Consider the following 22,766-nt stretch of genomic DNA (forward strand, 5'->3'; position numbering starts at 1 on the left):
GCTGAAACAAGCTAAAGAAGAGAGGTGATGATCAATGAGCAGCAGTATGGCTTCCTGCTGAATAAAATCACTACAGATTTAATGTTTGCTTTGAGAGTGTTGAAGGAGAAGTATGTGAGGGCAATGCAGGACATGTTTGAGGACAGTGACACTGTGGTTAGGTGTGCGGGGTGACAGATGGGTTCAAGGTGGAGGTGGGATTACATCAGGGATTGGCTCTGAGCCCATTCTTGTTTGCGGTGGTGATGGACAGGCTGACAGATGAGGTCAGGCAGGGGTCTCCATGAACTATGATGTTAGAAGACAACATTGTGATCTGTAGTGAGAGCAGGTGGGAAAGAGTCTGGAGATTTGCAGTTATCCTCTGATTGGAAGAGGAATGAAAGACAGTAAAAACAAGACAGAATATATGTGTGAATGAGAGGGAGACAGGTAAGAAGGAGGAGCTGCTATAAGTAGGGGTAGAGAATGTGGACAAGTGAAATACCTGGGGTCAATTCAAAGCAATGGACAGTGCAAGAGAGAGGTAAAGAAGAGAGACAGGCAAGGGTGAGTGGGTGGAGATGAGTGTCAGGGGTAATTTGTGACAGAAGAATAGCAGCAAGAGTGAAAGAAAAAGTTTCCAAGATGGTAGTGAGACCTGCTGGGAACAGCTTAGGTTGACTATTTTGGAGATAAAGTTAGAGAGTCAAGATGGGGGGGGGGGGGGGGGGGGGGGAGCTATAAATAGAAATAAATTATGTTAAGTTTAATCCAATGTCTTCAAATCTGAGTCTTGATAATAGTTTATTGTTTTATACTCCTTCTTATACATCCCAGTTTCTCCTTTCCTTCCATTTCTGTGAAACCATCATCCTTTTCTTACCTATTTCCCTTTGCTATCGCCATGTTTCCTTCAATTTCTACTTGATTATATTGTTGACTTCTGTCTGAAGCTGAAAACTAAATCAATGAAAATGCTTTTTTAGGCTCCTTAGCTGGAGTTTCATTTCCTTTAATGCCAAAATGTACAATCTCATAAAAATCTAGCTGTAGAGCAAAGAGTCCAGCATGTGGACTCTTTGTTTTTGTAAGAGTTTAAGCACTATACATTTCACATTTCAGTTGAATATTGTAGCCTATTTTATTCTTATTCTTCTAATAGTTTTCATTTATGATTATACATATCTGAATGATCATTTTTGCAAAATGAAATGTGATATGTTCATTGAACAGAAACGGTCGGGTCATTTATTTAACAGCGCTCCAGTGTTCAGGCTAAGGGGCTATTTCACATATACAATTGGACCGTATCATTTAAATGTTTTTAATAACATTGGCATTTTGTCCAAATTAAAAATAAACTTGAACAGGTTTATTTGTGAGTTTATTGTCTGAGGCTCTTGAATACTTGCCTTTATATCCTCTTCCTTATATTTTTCCTCTTTTATCTTATCATGGGTGGAACTCTGAATGTTGCTTCAGTGTTTTGGGGTTTATTGTAATGCAGTAAATAACGGTTGGCTTCAATTTGGAGGATGTTGTTTATGTTTCTGGTAAGTACTTCAGCTTTTTACCTCCAAGCCAAACTTCTGTTGTGAAATTAGAAATATGTTCAAGAGATTATACAGAGATTATTTGTTGGCATCAAAAAGATCATACCATTCTTGAACCGTCCGATTCATTTTAATCAGAGCTTTATGTTTATCTTTACGAATTGGACTTATGTTCTTCGCGCTCATCGATCTATTAGTCGGCGCATCCACACAAACAAACACAAACATGGTGACTATTTTGTTTTGTGCTCAGATCACCTGGAGTGATGTAACTGCTTCTGGTGACAGACAGCAGAGGACAGTGGGCTGGCTCAGCCAATCTCAGGTGGAGCTGCTGCTCAGACTCTCCAACACTCACACGGGGACAGGCACAGCACGGTCATGAAGATAACCTGAAGGTAAGTCTTTGCTCTGAAAAGAGCTTCCTCTTTCCTTTATTGCATTATCAAGGTAAGAGCTGAAAGAACAAAATCCTGAGCACAGGTGAATCATGCCATTTTACAAATCTGCCTTAGAATAAGACTCTACATATTTCTGTGGTAGAGTTCATGTTATTATAAGTTTGTCTGCTCAGGATCACAGTTTGGTGCCAAAGGCAGTACCTGTGGGAAGTCATGACGGACTTTTGGCTGATTTCTGTTCCACTGGACAAAACAAGTTTAACCAGTGTAGAGAAACTCAAGCGCACCATTGCCAAAACCAACCTGGCCTCCTCCTGCTGCAAGTTCTCCATTCCAGATCTTAAGGTGAGGATGTGCATCCTCTGAATGATTAAAAAAATGATATTGTGTCTCAGCGCTAACAAAAACAAAGAGTAAGTGGCATGAGTGTGTGTTAGCTCTGTGTTTGTAGCAGTACAGGAGAGTGATGGTGTTTGGTGTCTTTCTCTGATGAAGAGGTAAAGGCTCAGGTTGCTCGCTACAGTTTGAGGCAAAATTTCCATCTGAATCGTTACACTCAACGTGATCAATGAGCAGCTTGTCTTCCAGGAAACGCATTTCCGTATCATCAAGAGTTCAGACATTAAGCAGCTTTAGATGTAGTAATTGTAAATGCAGGGTCTTATGAAGTCAGATTTATTAAACACAGGTTGCAGTAACATTAACTGTGCTGTGTGTGCTGTGACCTCAGGTGGGAGTACTGGACAGTCTGCTCAGCGTGTCAGATGATCTTTCCAAACTCGACACGCTGACTGAAAGGTAAAAAAGCTGAATGTGCTGCTCTCAATCTGTTCCTGCTGATTAATGAATACGTTTGTCTCATTAATCATCGCATGTTTGCATTTTCATGTGCAGCTTTGTCCCTCATTAAGACCCAATGATTCTGAGCTCCTGTGCAGTCTGTGCCATGATTAATTGATGGTCAGGGGCAGCTATCGGTTAGTTTTCCCTCCTGCTTTTAAATTCACTGCTGGTGCATTTGAGCTGACACAGTCCAGACTTTAAAGAGACAGTTCACCCTAAAGTAAAATGAGTATTAAAGGTAAGAACTTAAGATGCTGCGGGGAAAAATAAAACAAACAAACACAAAGAACCCCATAAATCCAATTAAAGTTAAAAATTTACTTATGCAACTGAAAAACATAAGGAAACAAACTGGGAAAAGCAGGACATGGACCAGAAGAGCAGATTTAAATGCTAGGAAAAGTGAAAATCATAACAAAACTTTAATTATGACAGCAGATACTTTAGACTAGTTGCATTCATTAAAGCTATGAAACCTATAATTCACTGCTAAGTAATTTCTTACTAGGGAAAACAGTAAGAATTTAATTATTAGTTTTTGTCTATTGAAAAGTAAAATTTCAAATATAAGAAATGCAGTTTGAGTTACATGGAAAACATAGAACATGGAAAAAACAAAACAAAAAACACAAAGAGGTGTGAATGTCAGTATTTTCAGGTATTGAAATGTTGAATTGCACAATGAAAATGTAAGAAAGAACTTCATTAAGTAAAAAAGTAAGCATAACTTATGTTGCTGGTAAATATATCTATAATAGAATCTAACAGGAACACTTCTCTGTGACGGTCTGTTTCTAACTTACTGAAGAATAGAAATATGACGTATAGGCAAGCAAGCAGGTGTCCTTGAAATGCCTCAGGAAAATTTATGAAAAACTAAGCTAAGTGAGCAAAATCATTGCTGAAACCGAGCTCACTCGAGCAACTGGTATAACTGCGAAGCTATATAAGAGGCTTGAAAACAGGCAACAGGCGAACCAAGGACAGAAAACAGTTACGTCACACTCAAGGAGCTCTGGACAGTGTAGAGATCTGCACAGAGACAAGTTAGGCAAGCAAGCAAGCAGAGCATCAGGGGAAGTCTTTAATGCAAAAAGATTTCTTTAGTTTTATTCCTTACTTTTACTTCAGTCTGAGATGTTTCTACATCAGCAGTTCATCGTGTGTAGCAGGAACTTTATGCAAAACATATAAACACTGTGTAATGATGGTGTTTCTCCTGTCGCCTGGTCAGTGTGATCAAAAAAACATGCCAGTGTATGAAGGAGGTGCTGGAGTCTAGTGACAAAGTGCTGGAAAATGCTTTGGCCAATGGAGGTGAGTCACACACAAACACACACGCGGAGAGTGTTAATTATCTCATAGGGAAACTGGATACAGGCCACATACACACTGCTATTAAGACTAACAGCTACTGAAAAACTCCATTAAAGGCCTGATGCTTTTACTGTAGACTAATGCTTGCAGGCTGTAGGAGAGAACAACAGCAGACCAGGCTAACCAGCATGTTTGATTACTCTCCCCCCATCAGACCACAGCAAGAACCAGAGAGCAGCCCTGTCACCCCTGAAAGCTTACCTCAAGTCTCTGAGGGGTATTTTATCTGCTCTTTGAGCTGGAGTGCAGTTCTGTGTGACTCCTACTATAAACCACATCTGTAGTATCTGCTTGATTTTTTTTTAAAGACATACCAAACCCTCGGTGTGTTTAAAGTTGTGTCATTTGGATACACAACTTATGTTTTTTCCTCTCTCTCTTAGTTGACTTGATGAACTTCATGATCAAGTTTCAGTGGGACAAAGCAAAATATCCCACATCTCTAACTCTCTCCAGTCTGGCAGAAATCATCAACAAGGTACAACCTCATAAAAAAGTGGGGATGATAATTAATGACATAAATATGACAGCAATTTATAACTAAACTCTTGTCAAGTTGATAGACACAAAAAATACAGCAAAGTCACATTTCACATGCTAACATATTTACCTGTTAGCATACCTTCATATGTAGTTTTATATGACTGGGCGATGTTATAAAATGTTTACATTAAAAGTTACTTACATATTTTATTCATAATCTTAATGAACTGACTCACTTTTCGGATATTTGAAGCATAAAAGCAATCATTAGAAGTAAAATGCCAACATGAGGCTATAAATAAACCACAGCTAAAGATCATCATGACAAACTCTTACATTTTCATATTTTCAGGCCAGAGTTACAGGAGATATTGAACAACTCTTTACACAGTGTGTCACAGAAATCCTACTAATGGCAGAGTAAACTTCACTAGATTGTAATTTCACTAAATTCAGTTACATTTAAAATGAATAAAGTAGTGCTGTCAGCTAACACGTTAATGAGCTAACCACACTAATGCGTTGACGCCATGCAGCCCCATGCACGGGGCGATATGCGCTAACTCGCTAACGGAGATTTGCCATGTTAATGCGGTTATGGCGTTAACGTCATTTTAACGAGATTAACGCTGACATCAGTAGAATAAAGATAAACTTGCAGGTTACATTGGCTCATTTAGTAATTTATGAGCCAATGTAACCTGCAACTAGGGTTGCCAACCGTCCCTTAAAAAACGGAATCGTCCCGTATTTAGAAACAAAAGTACACGTCCCGTATTGAGCTAATAAGGGACGCACTTTGTCCCGTAATACAGTGAGAATCAAAAGTAGTCTATAAGTTTTAATGTAATTAACGCTTTGTTTGAAAACATAATTCCCAGCCCCGCCCCTGCTTTGTGACCAATGAGCTGACAGCACACTTATGACAATTCGAGTATGACAATTCAGATTACCGCTCATCTCATTGGTTGAGGAAAGGTCGCTTGCGGAGAAAATACCGGAAGACAACAGATGACCACAACAAAAAGCATGGCCAACAGGGAAACAAACGCCGACACTGCGGTGCAAGTCTCAGACGACAGTACACCTGAAGCTGGGCAAACACTGCGATTTTCAAACTGCACGATTGGCTCGCATGGGTTATAAGTTCGTAGGTCACGATGCAGGTCTCACACTATACCGCCCGATGCTCTGATGCGACCTGAGTCACACTGTGCCTCCATAAAATGAAGGTTATAACAGAAAATCTGTCGCTCGCTCTCCCTCTTTGTCTTTCACTCACACAGACACACACCACCATCAACTTTGCTAAATTACTAATGACAAACATGATCAGGCAGCTGTGATTGAGCAGCAATGTAAATCCAACTATTTTCACGGTTGTTGTGGTCGTGATAATTTGGTGATGCCACATCGAAAAGGCTCGGATGAGCTTTCCAAAGTTCTACAAGTTGTGCCTCCATCGCTTGAGTCCAGATCACACGCTGCACAGCCGTGCTGCGCCGTCTTTTTCACCGACGTTTACGTGTTTGCGCGTGAGCAGTGTGAGCGGCTGCGGTGACACCCTCACGAGCGATTGATGATCGGGAGCTGGTCGTGAGGTGTTAATCGCTTCTCGTTACCCCACGTATACTACACGATGCACGATGAAGGCCAAAATCGGGCCGATCACCAAATTGGTCGCACGACTCAAAAATCGGCTCAAAATGGGCCAAAAATCGCACAGTGTGAGCCCAGCATTAGACCAGCAATGTTTGTTCCTCTCAGAGAAAGAAAAAAAGGCTGCAAAAGTGCAGGGAAGAATGGGAAAAGGAAAACACCTGGCTGGAAAAGTGCACGATAACATCTATAAAGCGCACTGCACTGTGTGCCGGCGCACTTTTTCCATAGGCGTGCTTCTAATGGTGGGCACATGAAGAACATGAGGGGCGTGAAAGCTCGGGGAACCCTTAACCAATTTTTGTCTACCAGGCCACGGCAGAACCAGATATGGTAAACACTGGTTTGTTTGTTTTTAAACCCTCTGGTTAAGGTTAAAATGGGCATGTGCAGTGAATATCAGCGCTATGTGGCCAGAAGTGTGATAATATAATTTATTTTGTGTAATAAACAACTGCAAGGATAGATGATTACAACAAATAGATGAGTAATACATAAAAGTAATACATAGATGAATAATGATGATGAGTTATGACGCGTAATCATGGGAACAAGTGGGTTTACAAACGGGAGCAAAAGCTGAAATAATGCCTCTGCTGAAGCCAATTGCACTAAATGCACTAAATGTGCACTGTTACAAGAATATTTTTCTTTCTATTGTTTTCTATTAATTTATATAATTTTAAGTTAAGCAGGACAGAGTTCTTTTAAAGAAAGATTTACTTTTATTATCAAAAGTTAAGCATGACAGGCTTCTGTTTAAGAAAGAGACCTGTTTTATTGTGTTAATGTTGTCATTTTGAGCTAAAAATAAATGGCTAAATGATTTTTGTTTCCCATGTGTTGATATCACAAAGAATACGCATCTACTTAAATCAAATTCAAGTCAAATGGTTAAAAAAAATAATTTCACACACAAAAAAAGAGCTAAAAAATTCACCACACTGGGAAGGGTGAAGACAACTGGGTCGCCCGGCCCTGGCCACGAGGTGTCCCTTATTTATTTCTCAGGGAGTTGGCAACCCTACCTGCAACCTTTAGTAAATGCATTACATATTTGATGTGTGTGTGCTGTTAAAGCTAAATACTACGAGGGAGAAAAAATACTCCTAAAATTGAAAGTGAGCACTACTTTTACAGCTTCTCCTGTTTAAGCTCTGTGCACCAGAACAAGTCACTGCTGATTTTTGACATCACACTTAATTCAGACTTTGCTCCTCCACTTCAAAGTCCTCTGTTTTTAACCAGTTCCAACACTTTATTCTAATTATAAACTCTGAAAAGACGTTTGGCAAAAACCTTGCATTTCAGGCTAACTTTTCCAAAGGCTGAAAATAAATTCTGAAGCAGCTACATGATTCTAGTTCCCTCTCAGATGGCAGAAACATGTTGCCTACCCAAGTTTTAACACCTGCATGTGTTTCAGGAAGTTTCGCAGGTGGAGGCAGAGTTAAAATCTCGTTCTGCAGCGTACAACAGTGTGAAAGCGAGCTTGCAAAACCTCGAGCACAAACTAGAGTGAGAAACATTAGTTATATTAAATAGAAATAAATCCCTACATTATCTATAGATATGTATGTATACATATCCACATACTAAAGTGGAATCTTTGTCTTTGCAGTGGCAATTTACAAACTTGCAGTCTGAATGATGTCGTGAGGAAAGAAGACCTGGTGGTCTCAGAGTACCTCACCACTCTGCTGGTAGTGGTAGCCCGGTCAGTGACACAACATGACTATGTTTTTCTGGGATAGTCTTAATATTAAAATGTTTGTTTCTGCATATTTTCTGGTCACAGAGGAAGCTACTCGCAATGGGAGAGGAGTTACGAGTCCTTTTCAAAATTTGTGGTTCCGCGGTCGAGCAGGTGAGCTGTCTTTATGCACTCTTGGCCATGAGACAAACAATTCCACTCGATCCAAGTACAAGTGCACCGGTAGCTGCTCTCAGCATCCAAAAGGTCAGGCTAAGTAACCGGAGGTGTTTCATTACCGGCAGAAAGTAAGAGTCTTTTGGCCTGGATCTGCAGAAGCGAAAAGAAAATGTCTTTTTTGACAAGTAAAATGTTAAAGTTGACATGAAAAAAATAACTTTGTCAGAGCTGATGTGCAGGAAATAATCCAATTTCTATAAAAAATAAAAAATAATTTCATCCAAAACAGAAAGGGGAAATCGTGAGGGACATACCAAGTGACACAATACCAATGACAAAAATTGTATATGCATAAATAAATAGCAAGTTAATGTTTCAACTCAATGTAGGGTGTCTTCCTATCACTTGTGCTCATGTTTGTTAAAATGTTACCAACATAGGACAATCTTGCCAGGAAGAGCCACTGGGGGGGCCAGCAAATTTTGGCCAGTGCCCCCTTTGCCCCCCTTGGAGGCACCCCTGATCCAAGAAATCTAAGACACTTGTAAGACACTCTTTTATCAGTATAAGGCCTAGACAGCTAAATTGATAATTGTTTAACTTCTAGAAAATAATACTCCACATTCCATCTTAGTTTTTGTAACATTCATACACTTACTGGCCACTATATTAGGTACAACTTGTTGTGCTGGTGTAGATTCAGCAAAATGCTGGAAACATTTCTCAGAGATTTTGGTCCATATTGACAGGACAGCATCACGCACATGCTTCAGATTTGTCAGCTAACATCCATGATGCAAAACCTCATTCCACCGCATCCCAAAGGTGCTCTATTTGATTGAGATCTGGTGACTGTGGAGGCCATTTGAGTACAGTGAACTCACTGTCATGCAAGCATTGGAAGCAGCCATCAGCAGATGGGTACACTGTGGTCATAAAGCAATGGACAAGGTCAGCAACAGGTGTTCAGATGATACTCAGTTAGTTTGCCAAGATAATATCCCCCACACCATTACACCACCACCACCACCACAAGCCTGATGACAATGTAAGATGAATACATGCTTTCATGTTGTTTATGCCAAATTCTGACCCTACTACTTGGTTTACCCAACAAAGTGGCCGATGAGTGTTTTTCTTACAGAGAACCTGATGTTGCCCATGTAAATCCTATCAACCTGCTATTTCATTGTGATCAGTCTGTTAAGGACTCATGACAAATTCCATATAATTCAATTTAGCGTTATTTATATAGCGCCAAATCCCAATAACAGTTGCTTCAAGGCGCTTTATATTGGCTCAATAAACACAGACTTGAAATGAACCTGCAGCAATAAGTTCAAATGCAAGTAACAAACACTACTTGACTTACTCCTTGTTGTCTTTTACCTTGTTGCTACATGTTTTCTATTGTTGTCTTATGTGACTGTCAGGAAGCTGTATGAGAATGGAGAGGGGGGAGTCTTCTCAGTGACACTTTTCAAAAGAGCTGTGTGTGAATTCAAAGCCAAAGCCCAGGAAAGCAAGTAAGCAGGACGGTGTGACAGAAAACACCCAATATAGTCAAATCTGTGTTGTCTGTTTGAATTACCAAAGTGTAGCCTCTGGTCCACACAGGTTCTTCGTGCGGGACTACAGCTTTGATCTGGAGGAGCAGAAGCAGCGGGAGATTATGCAGCTTAGTTTTCACAAAAAGGAGCAATATGTGAGTCAAACATTACACACGCTCTCTGAAGTTTTTTTTATGTTTTGGTGTTTTATTAATGCGCTTCTCTCTTTCACAGGGAATCTTTGTACGCTGGCTGAAGGTGAATTTCAGTGAAGTGTTTGTTGCCTGGATTCACTTGAAAGCGTTGCGGGTGTTTGTGGAATCAGTCCTGAGGTCGGCAACTGATGACAGTGGTGATTTTTTTTTTTCGTGAAGAAGGCTCGCGATTGATTCATGTGATGATATTTCCTTTCAGGTATGGGTTACCTGTGAATTATCAGGCTCTTCTACTGCAGACTGACAGGAAGCACTCGAAGAAACTGAAAGAAGAACTCACTTCACTGTTTGTGCATCTGGACCCCACCGCCAGCATTACTGATGTAAGGAGCCATAGTGTTATAATGTTGTCATTATATTAATGTAAAGCACAGACATACAGAAGATGGATGCACCAACATTAGTTGGAAAAGCCACAAATTGAGGGATTTAACTGACGACATCTTGTTTGTTGAAGCTGGGAGGGACCATATATGGATGAAAGAATGAAGTTGTCATCTAATGCTGGCCTCGTCAGTTGTGTGCTACATAGGTTTATCACACAGACACAGATATCTGAAAATTAGTGGAAGGAATGACCTGGGCCATTTTGTACGGTATTCATTGTGCTGTCTTTTGCAAACATACCCATAATACTTTCCTTAGTAAAAGATGAAATGTCCACCTTAATGTTGTTCTTTAAAAAAAACTGTTAACACTAATGGGAAACATTATGGTGAATCCAAGTGAAGCTTTTGTGTGTCTCAGTAAATCAAACAGAGCCTCAAAAGGATGAGTTTGGGTAGAGTTAGGCTGCAAGGTGGCTCAACAACTGTGGCCAGGTTAAATCAGCTTATCAAATAGATATGTAGGAGAATCTGATCTGCATTGTGTTACAGTTGAGCTCATTTGCTGGGAGTGCTCGACTTGATGGCCTGCCTGAACTAATCCTGATAAACTAAAATTGAGCTTTTTCCAGGTAGACATTATTTAAAAACTTCAAACCTTATTTTTTTTTCAACAATATGCAATCTTATTTGCTATTTAATTTGAATGGAAACTTGCTGTAGTTTACTTTTTAAATAAGAGTGTTTCTACAAAAGTAGCACAGACAGAAGTATGAGATTTCATTTTTGAACAGCGGAACATTCATAGTGTACTCTTGGACCCCTTTTAACTGTTGTAACAGCTTTTACTTCTCTGGGTTTGACTGTAAGCACTTTCCTCAATGTGCACAGTTATTTTGCTGCTTGGTGATGTAAAATGTTAATTTTTACCTGAACCTTTTCATGTAGCCTGTTTTTTTTTTTTTAGGTTAAAAATAGTAAACATTTTGAAATCAAGACTCAAGCAACAACAAATAACTTAGAGCTAAATGTTTTCACAAATTAATTGTGCATGATGTGCATCTGCTGCAGGCAGGATTTGGATGCAAATGCAGAAACACGGGAGACAGGAATAAAGTCAAACACAGGTTTAATGCTGCACTCATACAAAATAGAAAATAAAAGCTGGACAGGAATGAGAAATCCAATAACTAGTGAAACAGAGCAGGGCCACACACAGAACCATGAGGGACAACAAAACGAAGAACCCACACAAATTGAAGGAATATAGATACAAGGTGATTAATGCAAACAAGAGACACCTGGGAGGACAGCTGAATCCAACTGAGGCAACGAGACAAGGGATGTGAAACTTAATACAAAGCACAAGAGACAAATAAGTAATAAAATAAAACAGGAAGTAACTAAACACGGGAACAAACTAAGAAATAAACTGAAGATATTTAACAACAGCAGAACCCAAATGACCAAAAAACAGCAAAAGACCCAAGAACATGACAGAATTATTGCAAATAGTTTATTGGGTAAAAATGGTATCGTTATATAAGACCAGTGGCAGACCAACAAGTGAAGTGCTTTCCCAGATTGTTGATGTCTGAATGTGAAAGAACCTGTCAGCAGGAAATAACATATCTCTCAGTCAAGTTCAATCATGACCTTCGAGACCACAGAGAGAAAAAGGAAATAATAATAAAAACATACAAACTCAAGCTGAATTTAGTGAAACACTGCTGCTGGTTCAGTGTGTGCGTGACTGTTTTCTGTGTCTGATCTGCAAACAGGTGAGCTGTGACATCCCAGGACTCTGTCAGCAGGAGTACTTCTCCTACATCTGCTTTCATATCAGCACCAACGTGTTGGACATCAGCTAGCTGTCAACAGCAAGACTGAAAGAGCAAGCACACACAAGCTGTGATTTGTTCCCGTTCAGTCACTCACAGCCAGAAACATAAAGACCCCGATCGCTAAAATAAAACCGGAGAATATATTGTTTTCAACATTTCCCTTAAAGGAGAAAGATGTAAGGTGTAAATACAGGAAGGTGTAAATAATCCTTGGGTCGTCTTCACCACAAAGCAAGCTGCACGTGTCCTGTGTTTGTCATGTGCTGCACGTGGAATTGTGGAAAACCTTAAAATATGTGTAATATCAGAGGGAATTTTTTTTCAGGGATTCATTTTAAAAGTATATGTACTGTAAATATTAATGTCAGTTTCAAACATTTTAGGTGACCACATTATTTCTAGAAATCTTACAGCTTGCACAAATAAATTGGATTTCTTCATTCACCATTGCCTGTTATTCTGCAAGAGAAATGCATTATCCAGAGAATGGATTCATGAATCTGTATAGAAACATCACTTGTGACCCAATTTAGATCAGAATGTTCATGTGTTGCAAGTGTCAAAATTTTAAAGTGGCGCCGTTCTGCTCATTTTCAACTCCATAGTGTTTTTCTGGATTCTATTGACTATGCGCACGTTAGCATATGCTACTTCCGGTGCGGAAACTCCTGTGGGGAGCTTTGTTTCCGGTGTCCTATTCACGCCCTGTTTACGGTCCAAAACAAGCAAATGAATGAATCAAGCGGCGATTTACATTTCTATACATGTCTTGGGCATTTACCCAATATATCTGTAAATAATGTTCATCGACTTGTCAATATTTTTACCCGCGCCTCAGGGCAAAAGAGAAAAGTGATTCAAATGTTATATTTCTCAGCTGTCCCTCATTTATCGCGGGTGTTATGTTCTAAAAATAACCAGCGATAGGTGAAATCAAGTAGCCAATTTTATTTTTTGACGGTGCAAAACGTTTCGTGGACATACAGTACTGCACTTCAGAGTTACACTGCTAGCCATCGATGCAGCGATTCTGTACTGTACAGGACAGACGTCACGGAGGAGATCGTCTGCAGCGATCAGGACGCAGGACACAATGTGATGTAAAAAAAAATAAGCATGCAAACTTGCACTAAAAAAGCTGCGAAACAGCGAGGTGAAAGGTGAACCGCGTTATAGCGAGGGACCGCTGTAATTTTGAAGGTAAGTCACAACATACCCTTGTAAATACTAATGTATAGAAACCCTTACCAGCAATCATTCATTTTTTGTGTGGCTTTTTTTCACGGTTTGTTAACATGCTGTGTAGGTGTGTACTTGACTAGCTGATATCGACATAACGGGAAACATCTGGTTTGACTATTGTTCACCTGTAGTTTGAATGCTGAACATTTACCTGTTTAAATCATAAGACCAGTCACTATACAGAGATGTGCTTCTGAATGTGGACGATGTGTCTTCTGCATGGGGTGATGCAGTTCTGCTTGTGTTGAGTGATGTAAACAACTGATCGATCTAAACTCTTTAAACGTCAAAGTTGATCATTAGATTTTTTATGACACAACAGTGGTGAGTGTTCCCACCTTCTGCTCGTTGTAACTTAACGTGATCTTTCCGTTTTCGAGTTTGGACATGATTTTGGAGTATATCTTCGCAGTAGCGATTGACCGCAAAGTAAAGCTACCGGAAATGCACAACCCCACATCCGGTCTCAAACCAGGAAGTTAGCATTTTCTCGTGCACAGGGTCAATTAGAGATTATGGGCCTTTCTCAATATGCATACTTGTGCGTACTTGCGTTCTCGTGTACTCGTGATACGTCATCAGTCGGAGACCAAGTACTGTTCCAATTCGAAGTACGCATCAAGCCGAGAACGCGAAAAAGTCCCGGATGTGTTCTCGCTCCGCCCGTTTTATCGAGCATGCATCGGTGGTGACTTGTGTGGACTTGGTACAGCTAAATATCCCAGAATGCATTTCGTCCAAAACTCAAACGCGGCAATGGCGGACGAGCGGGTCTAAAAACGTTTAAATATTACTCTTTCTGGGTCACAAAATAAACTTTTAAGTTCTTTTCAAGCGAGAATGTAGCTGTGTAATCTTCGAATATCTGCTCAGTTTATCAAGATATCATATATTTCCAAACGAGGTCCGACGTTTTTCGGAGACGTCTGTGACCCGCCAGCTCCATAGGAGACAGCGAAGTCGAGGATTATTACAGCTGGCGAGAACAGCGGACTCTCGGCAGACCGTTTTCAACCCCCCCGCGGTCTTTTCGCTACTCAGGTTAAACAAACCCCAAGCCCCAGTAGTTGTCTATTGTATTGAGTGTCCACTAAAATAAAAATAAAAGCGTTCTAACATCTCACCTGCTTGTTTTTATTAAGGTATGTACATGTACACTATTTTTATTAATAGAGATTTCACTACTGAGGTTAAACATGATATATAAGTCACTTAGATCACTTCTAAATGTTAATGTTTGGCTTATTTCGGCTTTTTATTTGTTCCTGAGTAAACCGGTTTGGCTGTGATTAAAGTTAAGCTTCATAACATATTACTCACAGTTAAATTAAGGACGGCAGTAAAAACTCCGGACCTGTGACATCATCAAGTACGCTGGTGTTCCAATTGTACAAATCGCGAGTCCGTGCTCGCGTTCTCGGCGAGTCCGTACTCCCGTGCGTTCTCGGCGAGTACGTACCCGCCGAGAACGCGAGTACGTACTCGCGTACTTGAGAATTGAGAAAGGGCCTATGTATCGGAATTTCAGGAGCGGGACCACGCCTCCAAACACGCTCCTTCCGGTTGTCATCTATATAGGTTACCCCCAGTTCTGCAAACTGTTCATTGTCGTTTACGTGCAAACGGGGTCCATTCCCGGCGAATACCTTTAAAAACAGCTAATCTCTTAGGAGTAACGTAATTTTACGTTAACAACTACTCAAGCTCTGCATCCATCGCTTTTCCTCCGACGGCGCTTCCAAAAAGCCGAATGCTGAGGACCTTCTAGCAGTTTTCTCGCCACCCGACATACGGTCTGCTACGTCCATCCATCCAGTCGGTTTATCTCCGCTAAATCCAGTCATGAAGTAACTCCAGCCGCCCGCCACTTCAGCGAAAACCAGCGAGGTCGCCCGCCAGCAGAACTCACAGCTCCTTTAATGTTGCTCCGAAACGGGTCATAGGCCGGGCGAGTTAGCCGTCAGCACCGAACCCACGCTTCCAAACAAAGCGCAGCTCCAACAGCTCCACCTACCCGCCAGCACCAGGTAGCAGGGGGAAGCTCAGCTCTGTTCTCGTTCCCACTAACACCATTTAATGCAAGCTGGAAATCTGTTGCTAGCGCCATACTCCCAACTGTTCTCCGTCGTCGTGATGTTTCCATCCCTCCTTTTGCTAAATGCTTATGCAAGTTGGCACTGGGTTGCCCAGTTCTTCCCTATCCGCCATTCGCAAACGCAGCAGCAAGCTCCCTACCACTGAACTGCCAGTTTCTCAGGAAAGACGAGACACACACACAAACTCCGTAGCAAACATGGGCAACGAATTGCCAGGTTTGCAGCCACTCATCCCTCCTCTGCTAAACTGTGCAGCAAACCTTGGCACTGAGTTGCAAGGTTCCCAAACTCTCATCTGCTGAACTCTGCAGCAAATGTTGGCACAGAGTTGCCAGGTTCTCGGCCACTCATCCCTCCTCTGCTACAGGTTCTGGGCCACTCAACCCTCTTCTGCTAAACTCTGCAGCAAACATCACACTGGGTTGCCAGCCTCTCAGCCACTCATCCCTCCTCCGCAAAATTCTGCAACAAACCTGGCATCGAGTTGCCAGGTTCCCAACCTAAACTCTGCAGCAAACGTCAGCACTGAGTTGCCAGGTTCCCAACCTCTCATCTGCAAAACTCTGCAACAAACCTTGGCACCGGGTTGCCAGGTTCTCAGCCACCCATCCATCCTTCACAAAAATCTGCAGCTAACCTCGGCACCGGGTTGCCAAGTTCCTTTCTCCTTCGTTCGCAAAAGCAGCAGCAAGCTTTTCGACCATCGGGTTGCCAGTTTCTCAGCATAGTTAAGGGTGGGAAAAAAGGGGACACAGAGTTGCCAGTACTCCTTCCCTCCGTAGCAAATGCAGCATGCTTCGGACACAGAGTTTCCAGGTTCACTCCCTCTTCCCTCCTCGGCTAAACTCCATAGCAAATGTCAGCACCGGGTTGCCAGGTTCCTTTATCCCTCATTTGCGAAAGCAGCAGCAGCTTTTCTACCATCGGATTGGCAGTTGTCTGCATAGACAAATAAATAAAAAGGCACCAGGTTGCCAGGTTTTCCTTCATCCCCATTTGCATGCAGCATCTAGCTTCCCTACTACCGAACTGCCAGTTTCTCCGCTTCTATCATTGCAAGCAGCAGCAAACCCTTCTAGCACAGTGGTGACAGGTTCTTGCTATATGTGCCATGTGCAAACCGCAGTGACAAGCTTCTTGCCCCTGAGTTGCCAGTTCCTGTCCATCCATCATGGCTAGAGAATCCTTCAAGCTGGTTCCTTCTATATCCATCATTCGTAATCACAGCAGCAATCTTCTTCCACCACGTTGCCAGTTTCTCTGCATCCGTTATTGCAAAGCAGTAGTAAACCCTTCTGGCACCGAGATGCCAGGTTCTCTCTTTATTCCTCATTCGCAAATGCAGCAGCATGCGTTCTGCACCGCGATGCCAGTTTCGCTGCCATCTTTCCTGCCTTAGCAAAGGAAAGGTGAACCTTCATGGTACCGAGATGCCAGGTTCTGTCCTCTATCGCTCCCTTTAAGACGTCCAAACTGCATCGTGCACATAATTCTTCATGGCGTCCCTTCACTTCTCATGTGCTTTCACTAGCATCATCAGGCATTCACCCTCGACACAATCATTCGAGACTGCTCTCTAAGTCGACTCACAGTTCTGACTGCGTCTGAACGGCTTATCATCTCCCACGAAGTCCAGTGGACTCGCACTCTGCTCTCGGACGATTTTGGGGGTTATTATTATACGGATTATTTTCCTCTAATCAGTCTTTCAATTCACCAACTCTTCCCGAGCTGGTGCTGTCACTTCTGTTAATTCAGAAATCAGCTCAGTCGTTATTGCTACCTTATCTGAATTAATTAACCAGCTAAGCACCCCCTCTCCATCTTCTACCCAAAGACAAGCTCACAAGCTTTTTGAGCCGCCAAGCCCTACCTCAAATTTCAAATCCAGCATTCTTCTCTGTCAGAGCTTCAGCTCAAAGTCAAGCCACGTCGCTACCCGATCGAAGGTTCGCCTCATTCATCCATTAAGATTTCCGTTGTTTGCAACTTCCTTTGATCTCTTCTCCTGCCATTCCTTCCGAATTGTCCAAGGTCATCCACTCCACACCACGGAATGACGTTCGCTCTCCGTGTGCTCGTCTTTGTCCTCTTCTCCTTCTCTCTCCCCAACCGGTTGCGGCAGATAGCCACTCCTCCCTGAGCCTGGTTCTGCCAGAGGTTTCTTCCTGTTAAAAGAGTTTTTCCTTCCCACTGTCGCCAAAAGTGCTTGCTCATAGGGAGTCATATGATTGTTGGGTTTTCCTCTAGACATCATTGCAGGGTCTTGAGGCGTCTGTCACTGTGGCTCGGTGCTGTATAAATAAGTCGAATCGAAAAATCAAATTATTCTGCTGACGTCTTCGACCTTCGTATCGCACAGTTATTAATGCTTCTAGGGGATGCCTACTTTGGTGATCTGCCAGGCCCGGGAGCCGTCGCCAGTCCCCTTCAAGGCCTTCCCCAAACCGCAGCTCAATTCATGTCCAAGCATTCACCTTTACCTACTAAAACGCTGTCAGGCAACGAGTGAGAAAAAAAGATGGTTCAAAAAGGGGGTGTTGTAAAGGGGGGAGGATCTAAGAAGCTGCACCAAGGCCTGATATAGCATAGGTGTGAACTGTGAATCATGAAAAAGTACTTTATTTCACTAGCTGGGCCCACGTCGTCATTTTAGGTTTTTCATAAATAGAAACTTTGAGAGCAGGTGAGTGAGGCTGCTGTGTTCACAGCCAGATCTGTGTGCCTGAAATGACCATATTTGGAGTTTCCCCTCAGTGATATCACACAAATACAAGGGTGAGAAAAGAGCTCCTTTTGCCATTCACTATGAATATCCACTACTGGAACTGTACATGTATCTAAAAACAATAAAGAAAAGCAAAACAGGTTCACTTTGAAAGTAGTCACCATCTTGTAACAAGCCACGGGCAGGGATAGCTCAGTAGGTAAAGCGGTCAATATTCAGAGTAATATTTCTAATCAGTATTTTTTTTATTTAATTAGCCAGTATATTTTTTATAGTCTGTACAATCACCAGGTGGTGTTGCCAATTAAAGCAGTACTGACATTTTTGCAATAACAATATGCAGCGTGTGGAAAAACACTAATTCGATTTTCTTAGGCTTTAAGGTGGGCTGTGATCAAGTGCTTAACAGACATCTGCAGCCAACTCTGCTCAACAGCTGGAGACCAGTGGTGCATTTTCCAATACTATCATTCTGTTTAGTATGTTGATTGATTTTGTATGGTTTACTAAGATTTCATATGCCCCAGTAGCAAATATGTGAAATGCAATATGCCAGCAATTGCTAAGATGCCAAGATATCCTAATGCATATGGTTGCATTTAGCAGTATGCACGCCCACAAGTTTTTCCTCTGATATAAATAATATCTGATCCATGTGTTGCCTATTACAAGATTACGTTTGGGGACTCAGTATTGTCTGTGATGCAGGAGGTAAATTTTGTGCTGCAACAGGTATGAGAAGGTAAACATTCACAGTGTGGATTAAATATGAAGTTTGTCATAATTGTATGCATACTACAACAGCATGCACCTCTGCAGTAGTGATAATAAAGAGGACCTTTGCATGTATTTAATGTGTTAATAATAAGAAAAAAATATCATCTAAACATGTTGCTAACTGGATGAAAATACTCTTTGTACCACTAGTAGTATATAGCAGTACTAGTTTACTTCAGGGGTTCCTAACATGAGCTCACAAGGGTCACAAGCTGCTTTGCAGGTTTTGTAAGATGATTAACAGCACACCAAAGAAGAAAATAGAGTTTTGTCAAATGCTTACGTTTTATTGTTGAACTTATGGCTAATCCTCGTTTGGCCTTGGATTCTTATATGGTGTTTTATGTGGACCAGTGTGAGGCTTGAGTCAGATTGCACCAAAAAAAACCCAACTGCAATGAGAAAATACAGAAAGCCAAAACCACTTCACAGTTGGAGGGAATAAAAACTCCAATAAACTAACCAAATAAACTAAACACAGGAAAGATTAGAAAGGGAGAAAGATTAGATGACATCCTGACTGAAAGAGAACACACAGTCTATATGTATACGTACACGCCAGGAAGTGGGATAATAAGGTGTGGGTAAACTCAACTGAAACAATATCAAGGATGAAAAAAGAACAGTGAAGGGAAGTAAAAATACAAAACACCACACAAGGAGCTAAAATTTGAAATAGAGAAGTCTCCTGCTTTTGGTTTACACCTGTAAAAGGAAAACACTCATGAGCACAGGGAAGGTAAAACCTATACACATACAACAGAAACCAAGAATCACCTGCAGGCACCGGAATAACCTCAGCTCATGTTGGCACCTTGTAATCAGAGTAAGGACTTACCAGCTTCTGAAACTGAGATTTGGAGTTTACGTGCACAGTGTAACTTATACTAAGGAAAGAACTCAACCCCAAAGTTACTCGAATGGATATGAGTCCACTAGCAGACCTCACCTATGGAAGATACTGTTTTTTGTTTAATTAATTAATTGATCAGTTTTTGCAGTCAATCACAAAGACAAAAACATTAGGATCATGAAAAAATATAGCTAAAGTCCATATTGAGTAGATTTAAATACAAAGTGCTTCCTTAAAGTAGCATAAATTGTAAATAGTCAAGTGAAAGTGATACAAAAAAATAATAATTGTGCTTAAATGAAATACTTGAGTAAATGTATTCAGTTACTTTCTACAGTTGAATTGTTATTCAGTACATGGTCACCAGAGAGTGCACTGTCTCTGCTGTGTGCATCAACAATTTTATCTGAAGTCTGATATAAATCATATCTGATCCACATGTTTCCTGCTGTAAGATTACCTTTGGAGACAGTACAGGAGCTGATTGGTGGATTAATTCAACTCTATGATGCACAGTGTGGAAATGTTACATTTAGAAAAGTATCAAGTGAAGAATAAGGATATAAAGCCATTATGCACAGTTTGTGTGTTTAATAGTTAATTGTGTTGTTTAATTGTTTCTGAGCTTTCTTTAGGGCCAAAAGCTTTACTGGATTACTGCAGTGATAAAAAGGGAGGCTTGCGATAGAGATGATAGGTGTTGAGGTTGTTCTCTCTTAGTCCGTGTGTGTGAAAAAAGAGAGCGAGGGCGAGAGAGAGAGAGAGAGAGCGAGAGAGAGAGAGCGTGCGTTAGAAAAAGCTGGCTGCTCTAACTCTGCCATTCAGTGCGCCAAGCAGTCTGGAAGAGAAGCATTTTACGCGCAAGCCATCATGGGCATTAACTCCGGTTAGTAAGCTTCATTTTTGCATTTTAGGATCAACAAGTATCGATCAGTTGATAAAATGTGGACAATTCCGAAGCCAAACTACAGAGCTGGTTTGTGCGCCGAAGGGGAGATTGCTGTGAACATCGGCGGAGTCAGAGTGGTGCTTTTCGGGGATGTTTTGAACCGCTACCCGGAGAGCAGACTGGCTGAGTTGGTGAACTGCTCAACTCAGAATTCCGAACTTATCTCGACACTTTGCGATGACTTCGATCCGGGCAGAAAGGAGTTTTACTTTGATCGAGATCCCGACGCGTTCAAGTGCATCATCGACGTTTATTACTTTGATGAAATCCACATCAAACGCGGCATTTGCCCCATCTGCTTCATCAAAGAGATGGAGTTTTGGAAAATAGACCAAAATGTTTTAGATGAATGCTGTAAAAGTTACTTAAGTGAGAAGGAGGAAGAGCTGAAAGAAATTGCAAACAAAGTTAAAGTCATTTTGGAGGATATGGAGGTGGATCAGTGCATCACGCGCACCCAGCGTTGCCAGAGGTTCCTTTGGAGGCTGATGGAGAAGCCGGATTCCTCTTTGCCGGCGCGCATCATCGCTATCGCATCCTTCCTTTTCATCTTGGTCTCGGCAGTGGTGATGTGTGTGGGGACCATCCCGGAGCTCCAGGTGATGGACGCTGAAGGGAAACTGGTGGAGCATCCGACTCTGGAGGCGATCGAGACGGTGTGCATGTTGTGGTTCACCACGGAATTCTTTCTGCGCCTCGCCTCGTCACCAAACAAGCTGAGCTTTGCGCTCTCCATCATGAACATCATAGACTTTATGGCCATTATGCCTTTCTACGTGGTCCTGGCCCTGACTTACCTCGGCACCACATCCATCATGGAGCTGGCAAACGTACAGCAAGCTGTCCAGGCCCTCCGCATCATGCGCATCGCGCGTATTTTCAAGTTGGCGCGCCACTCCTCTGGACTGCAAACTCTGACTTACGCGCTGAAGAACAGCCTCAAAGAGCTGGGGCTGCTGCTTATGTATATGGGCGTGGGCATCTTCGTGTTCTCAGCGCTGGCCTACACTATGGAGCAAAGCCACCCGGAGACTTTATTCCGGAGCATCCCGCAATCTTTTTGGTGGGCCATTATCACAATGACCACAGTGGGCTATGGCGATATCTACCCCAAAACCACTCTCGGCAAGTGCAACGCAGCCGTGAGCTTTCTGTGCGGGGTGATAGCCATCGCGCTGCCTATCCACCCCATCATTAACAACTTTGTCATCTTCTACAACAAGCAGAAAGTTCTGGAGACAGCGGCGAAGCATGAAGTGGAGCTGATGGAGCTAAAGTCCGGCAAGGAGACGCGCAGGAGAAATAGCTATTAGGAGAAAGGAAAACTCTGAGAAGAAAAAAGAAAGAGACTGAAACAGGAATTTATTAACTGAGGTGTGACCGAAACAAAAGATTAAAGAAAAAAATAAATTCATTCGTTATATTTAGTAAATATATCAAAGGCCCCCAGATAATTCTTTTTTATGAACTCAACGCCTATACAGAGAACATAATTGTCTTTAGTCCTCTGTCGCTTTGTTTGGGCCATTTTCAATGTGTTGCTTTCGCTTGTGGCCCGTTTATCTCCTTTTGTCATTGTGAAGATTGTTGTCACAGAATTAAAGCTTCTGCATGTGAAAAAATATTGTGCATGTCCTCAGAAAATCATTACATCAACATGAATGAGAATAACGGCAAATCAGTTCGTCATACACTCAGTTTAGTTAAATACCAGCATGACAAACAATTAGATTAGCCTTTGTCTCTGGGAGAATAATTAGATTTATAAAAGGACAATAGAAAATTTGTACCTATTTATCTTACAGTTTGGTACCTTGTACCTTTTTCCTGAGGACATCGACTCATGTTCTTTACAAAGGATGTGATTTTTAATCCTTAGTGACTTTCAGACTCTGCTTTATCACTGACCCTTCAAATATCTCCTGGAGGGAGCAGTTCAATTATCTTTCCAGCCCTTTTAATCCAATTTTGAATTTTTGGGATCTGAGCTTGGTAGAAAGGTTACCAAAGCCTGT

The 22,766-nt window shown here is 41.7% G+C and overlaps 3 protein-coding genes across 3 annotated transcripts in view; 2 read left to right on the forward strand and 1 right to left on the reverse strand.

Moving 5' to 3' along the window:
* LOC146495880 (uncharacterized) overlaps positions 1-22,766 on the reverse strand; it is a 188,366-nt gene that overhangs the window by 156,157 nt on the left and 9,443 nt on the right. The window lies entirely within an intron of this gene.
* On the forward strand, positions 1,297-12,718 carry atp6v1c2 (ATPase H+ transporting V1 subunit C2). Its single transcript, XM_085143916.1, has 13 exons — positions 1,297-2,281; positions 2,667-2,734; positions 4,014-4,096; positions 4,311-4,373; positions 4,540-4,634; positions 7,725-7,816; positions 7,920-8,015; positions 8,097-8,165; positions 9,605-9,697; positions 9,789-9,876; positions 9,956-10,053; positions 10,136-10,259; positions 12,044-12,718. The coding sequence occupies exons 1-13, from the start codon at positions 2,150-2,152 to the stop codon at positions 12,131-12,133; spliced, it is 1,191 nt and encodes a 396-aa protein (XP_085000042.1). The 5' UTR covers positions 1,297-2,149; the 3' UTR covers positions 12,134-12,718.
* On the forward strand, positions 20,182-22,120 carry LOC146495892 (voltage-gated potassium channel regulatory subunit KCNF1-like). Its single transcript, XM_085143917.1, has one exon. It carries the CDS (start codon positions 20,745-20,747, stop codon positions 22,062-22,064), a length of 1,320 nt encoding a protein of 439 aa, XP_085000043.1. The 5' UTR covers positions 20,182-20,744; the 3' UTR covers positions 22,065-22,120.

Source organism: Neolamprologus multifasciatus, chromosome 19, assembly GCF_963576455.1.
Source record: "Neolamprologus multifasciatus chromosome 19, fNeoMul1.2, whole genome shotgun sequence".
NCBI lineage: Eukaryota > Metazoa > Chordata > Actinopteri > Cichliformes > Cichlidae > Neolamprologus > Neolamprologus multifasciatus.

Bases quoted from the DNA above. Each gene is read 5' to 3' on its own strand.
- atp6v1c2 (XM_085143916.1), top strand. From the start codon at position 2,150: ATGACGGACTTTTGGCTGATTTCTGTTCCACTGGACAAAACAAGTTTA. The intron at 4,097-4,310 runs GTGAGTCACACA...TCCCCCCATCAG, and splicing joins AAATGCTTTGGCCAATGGAG to ACCACAGCAAGAACCAGAGA. The intron at 4,374-4,539 runs GTATTTTATCTG...TCTCTCTCTTAG, and splicing joins TTACCTCAAGTCTCTGAGGG to TTGACTTGATGAACTTCATG.
- LOC146495892 (XM_085143917.1), top strand. From the start codon at position 20,745: ATGTGGACAATTCCGAAGCCAAACTACAGAGCTGGTTTGTGCGCCGAA.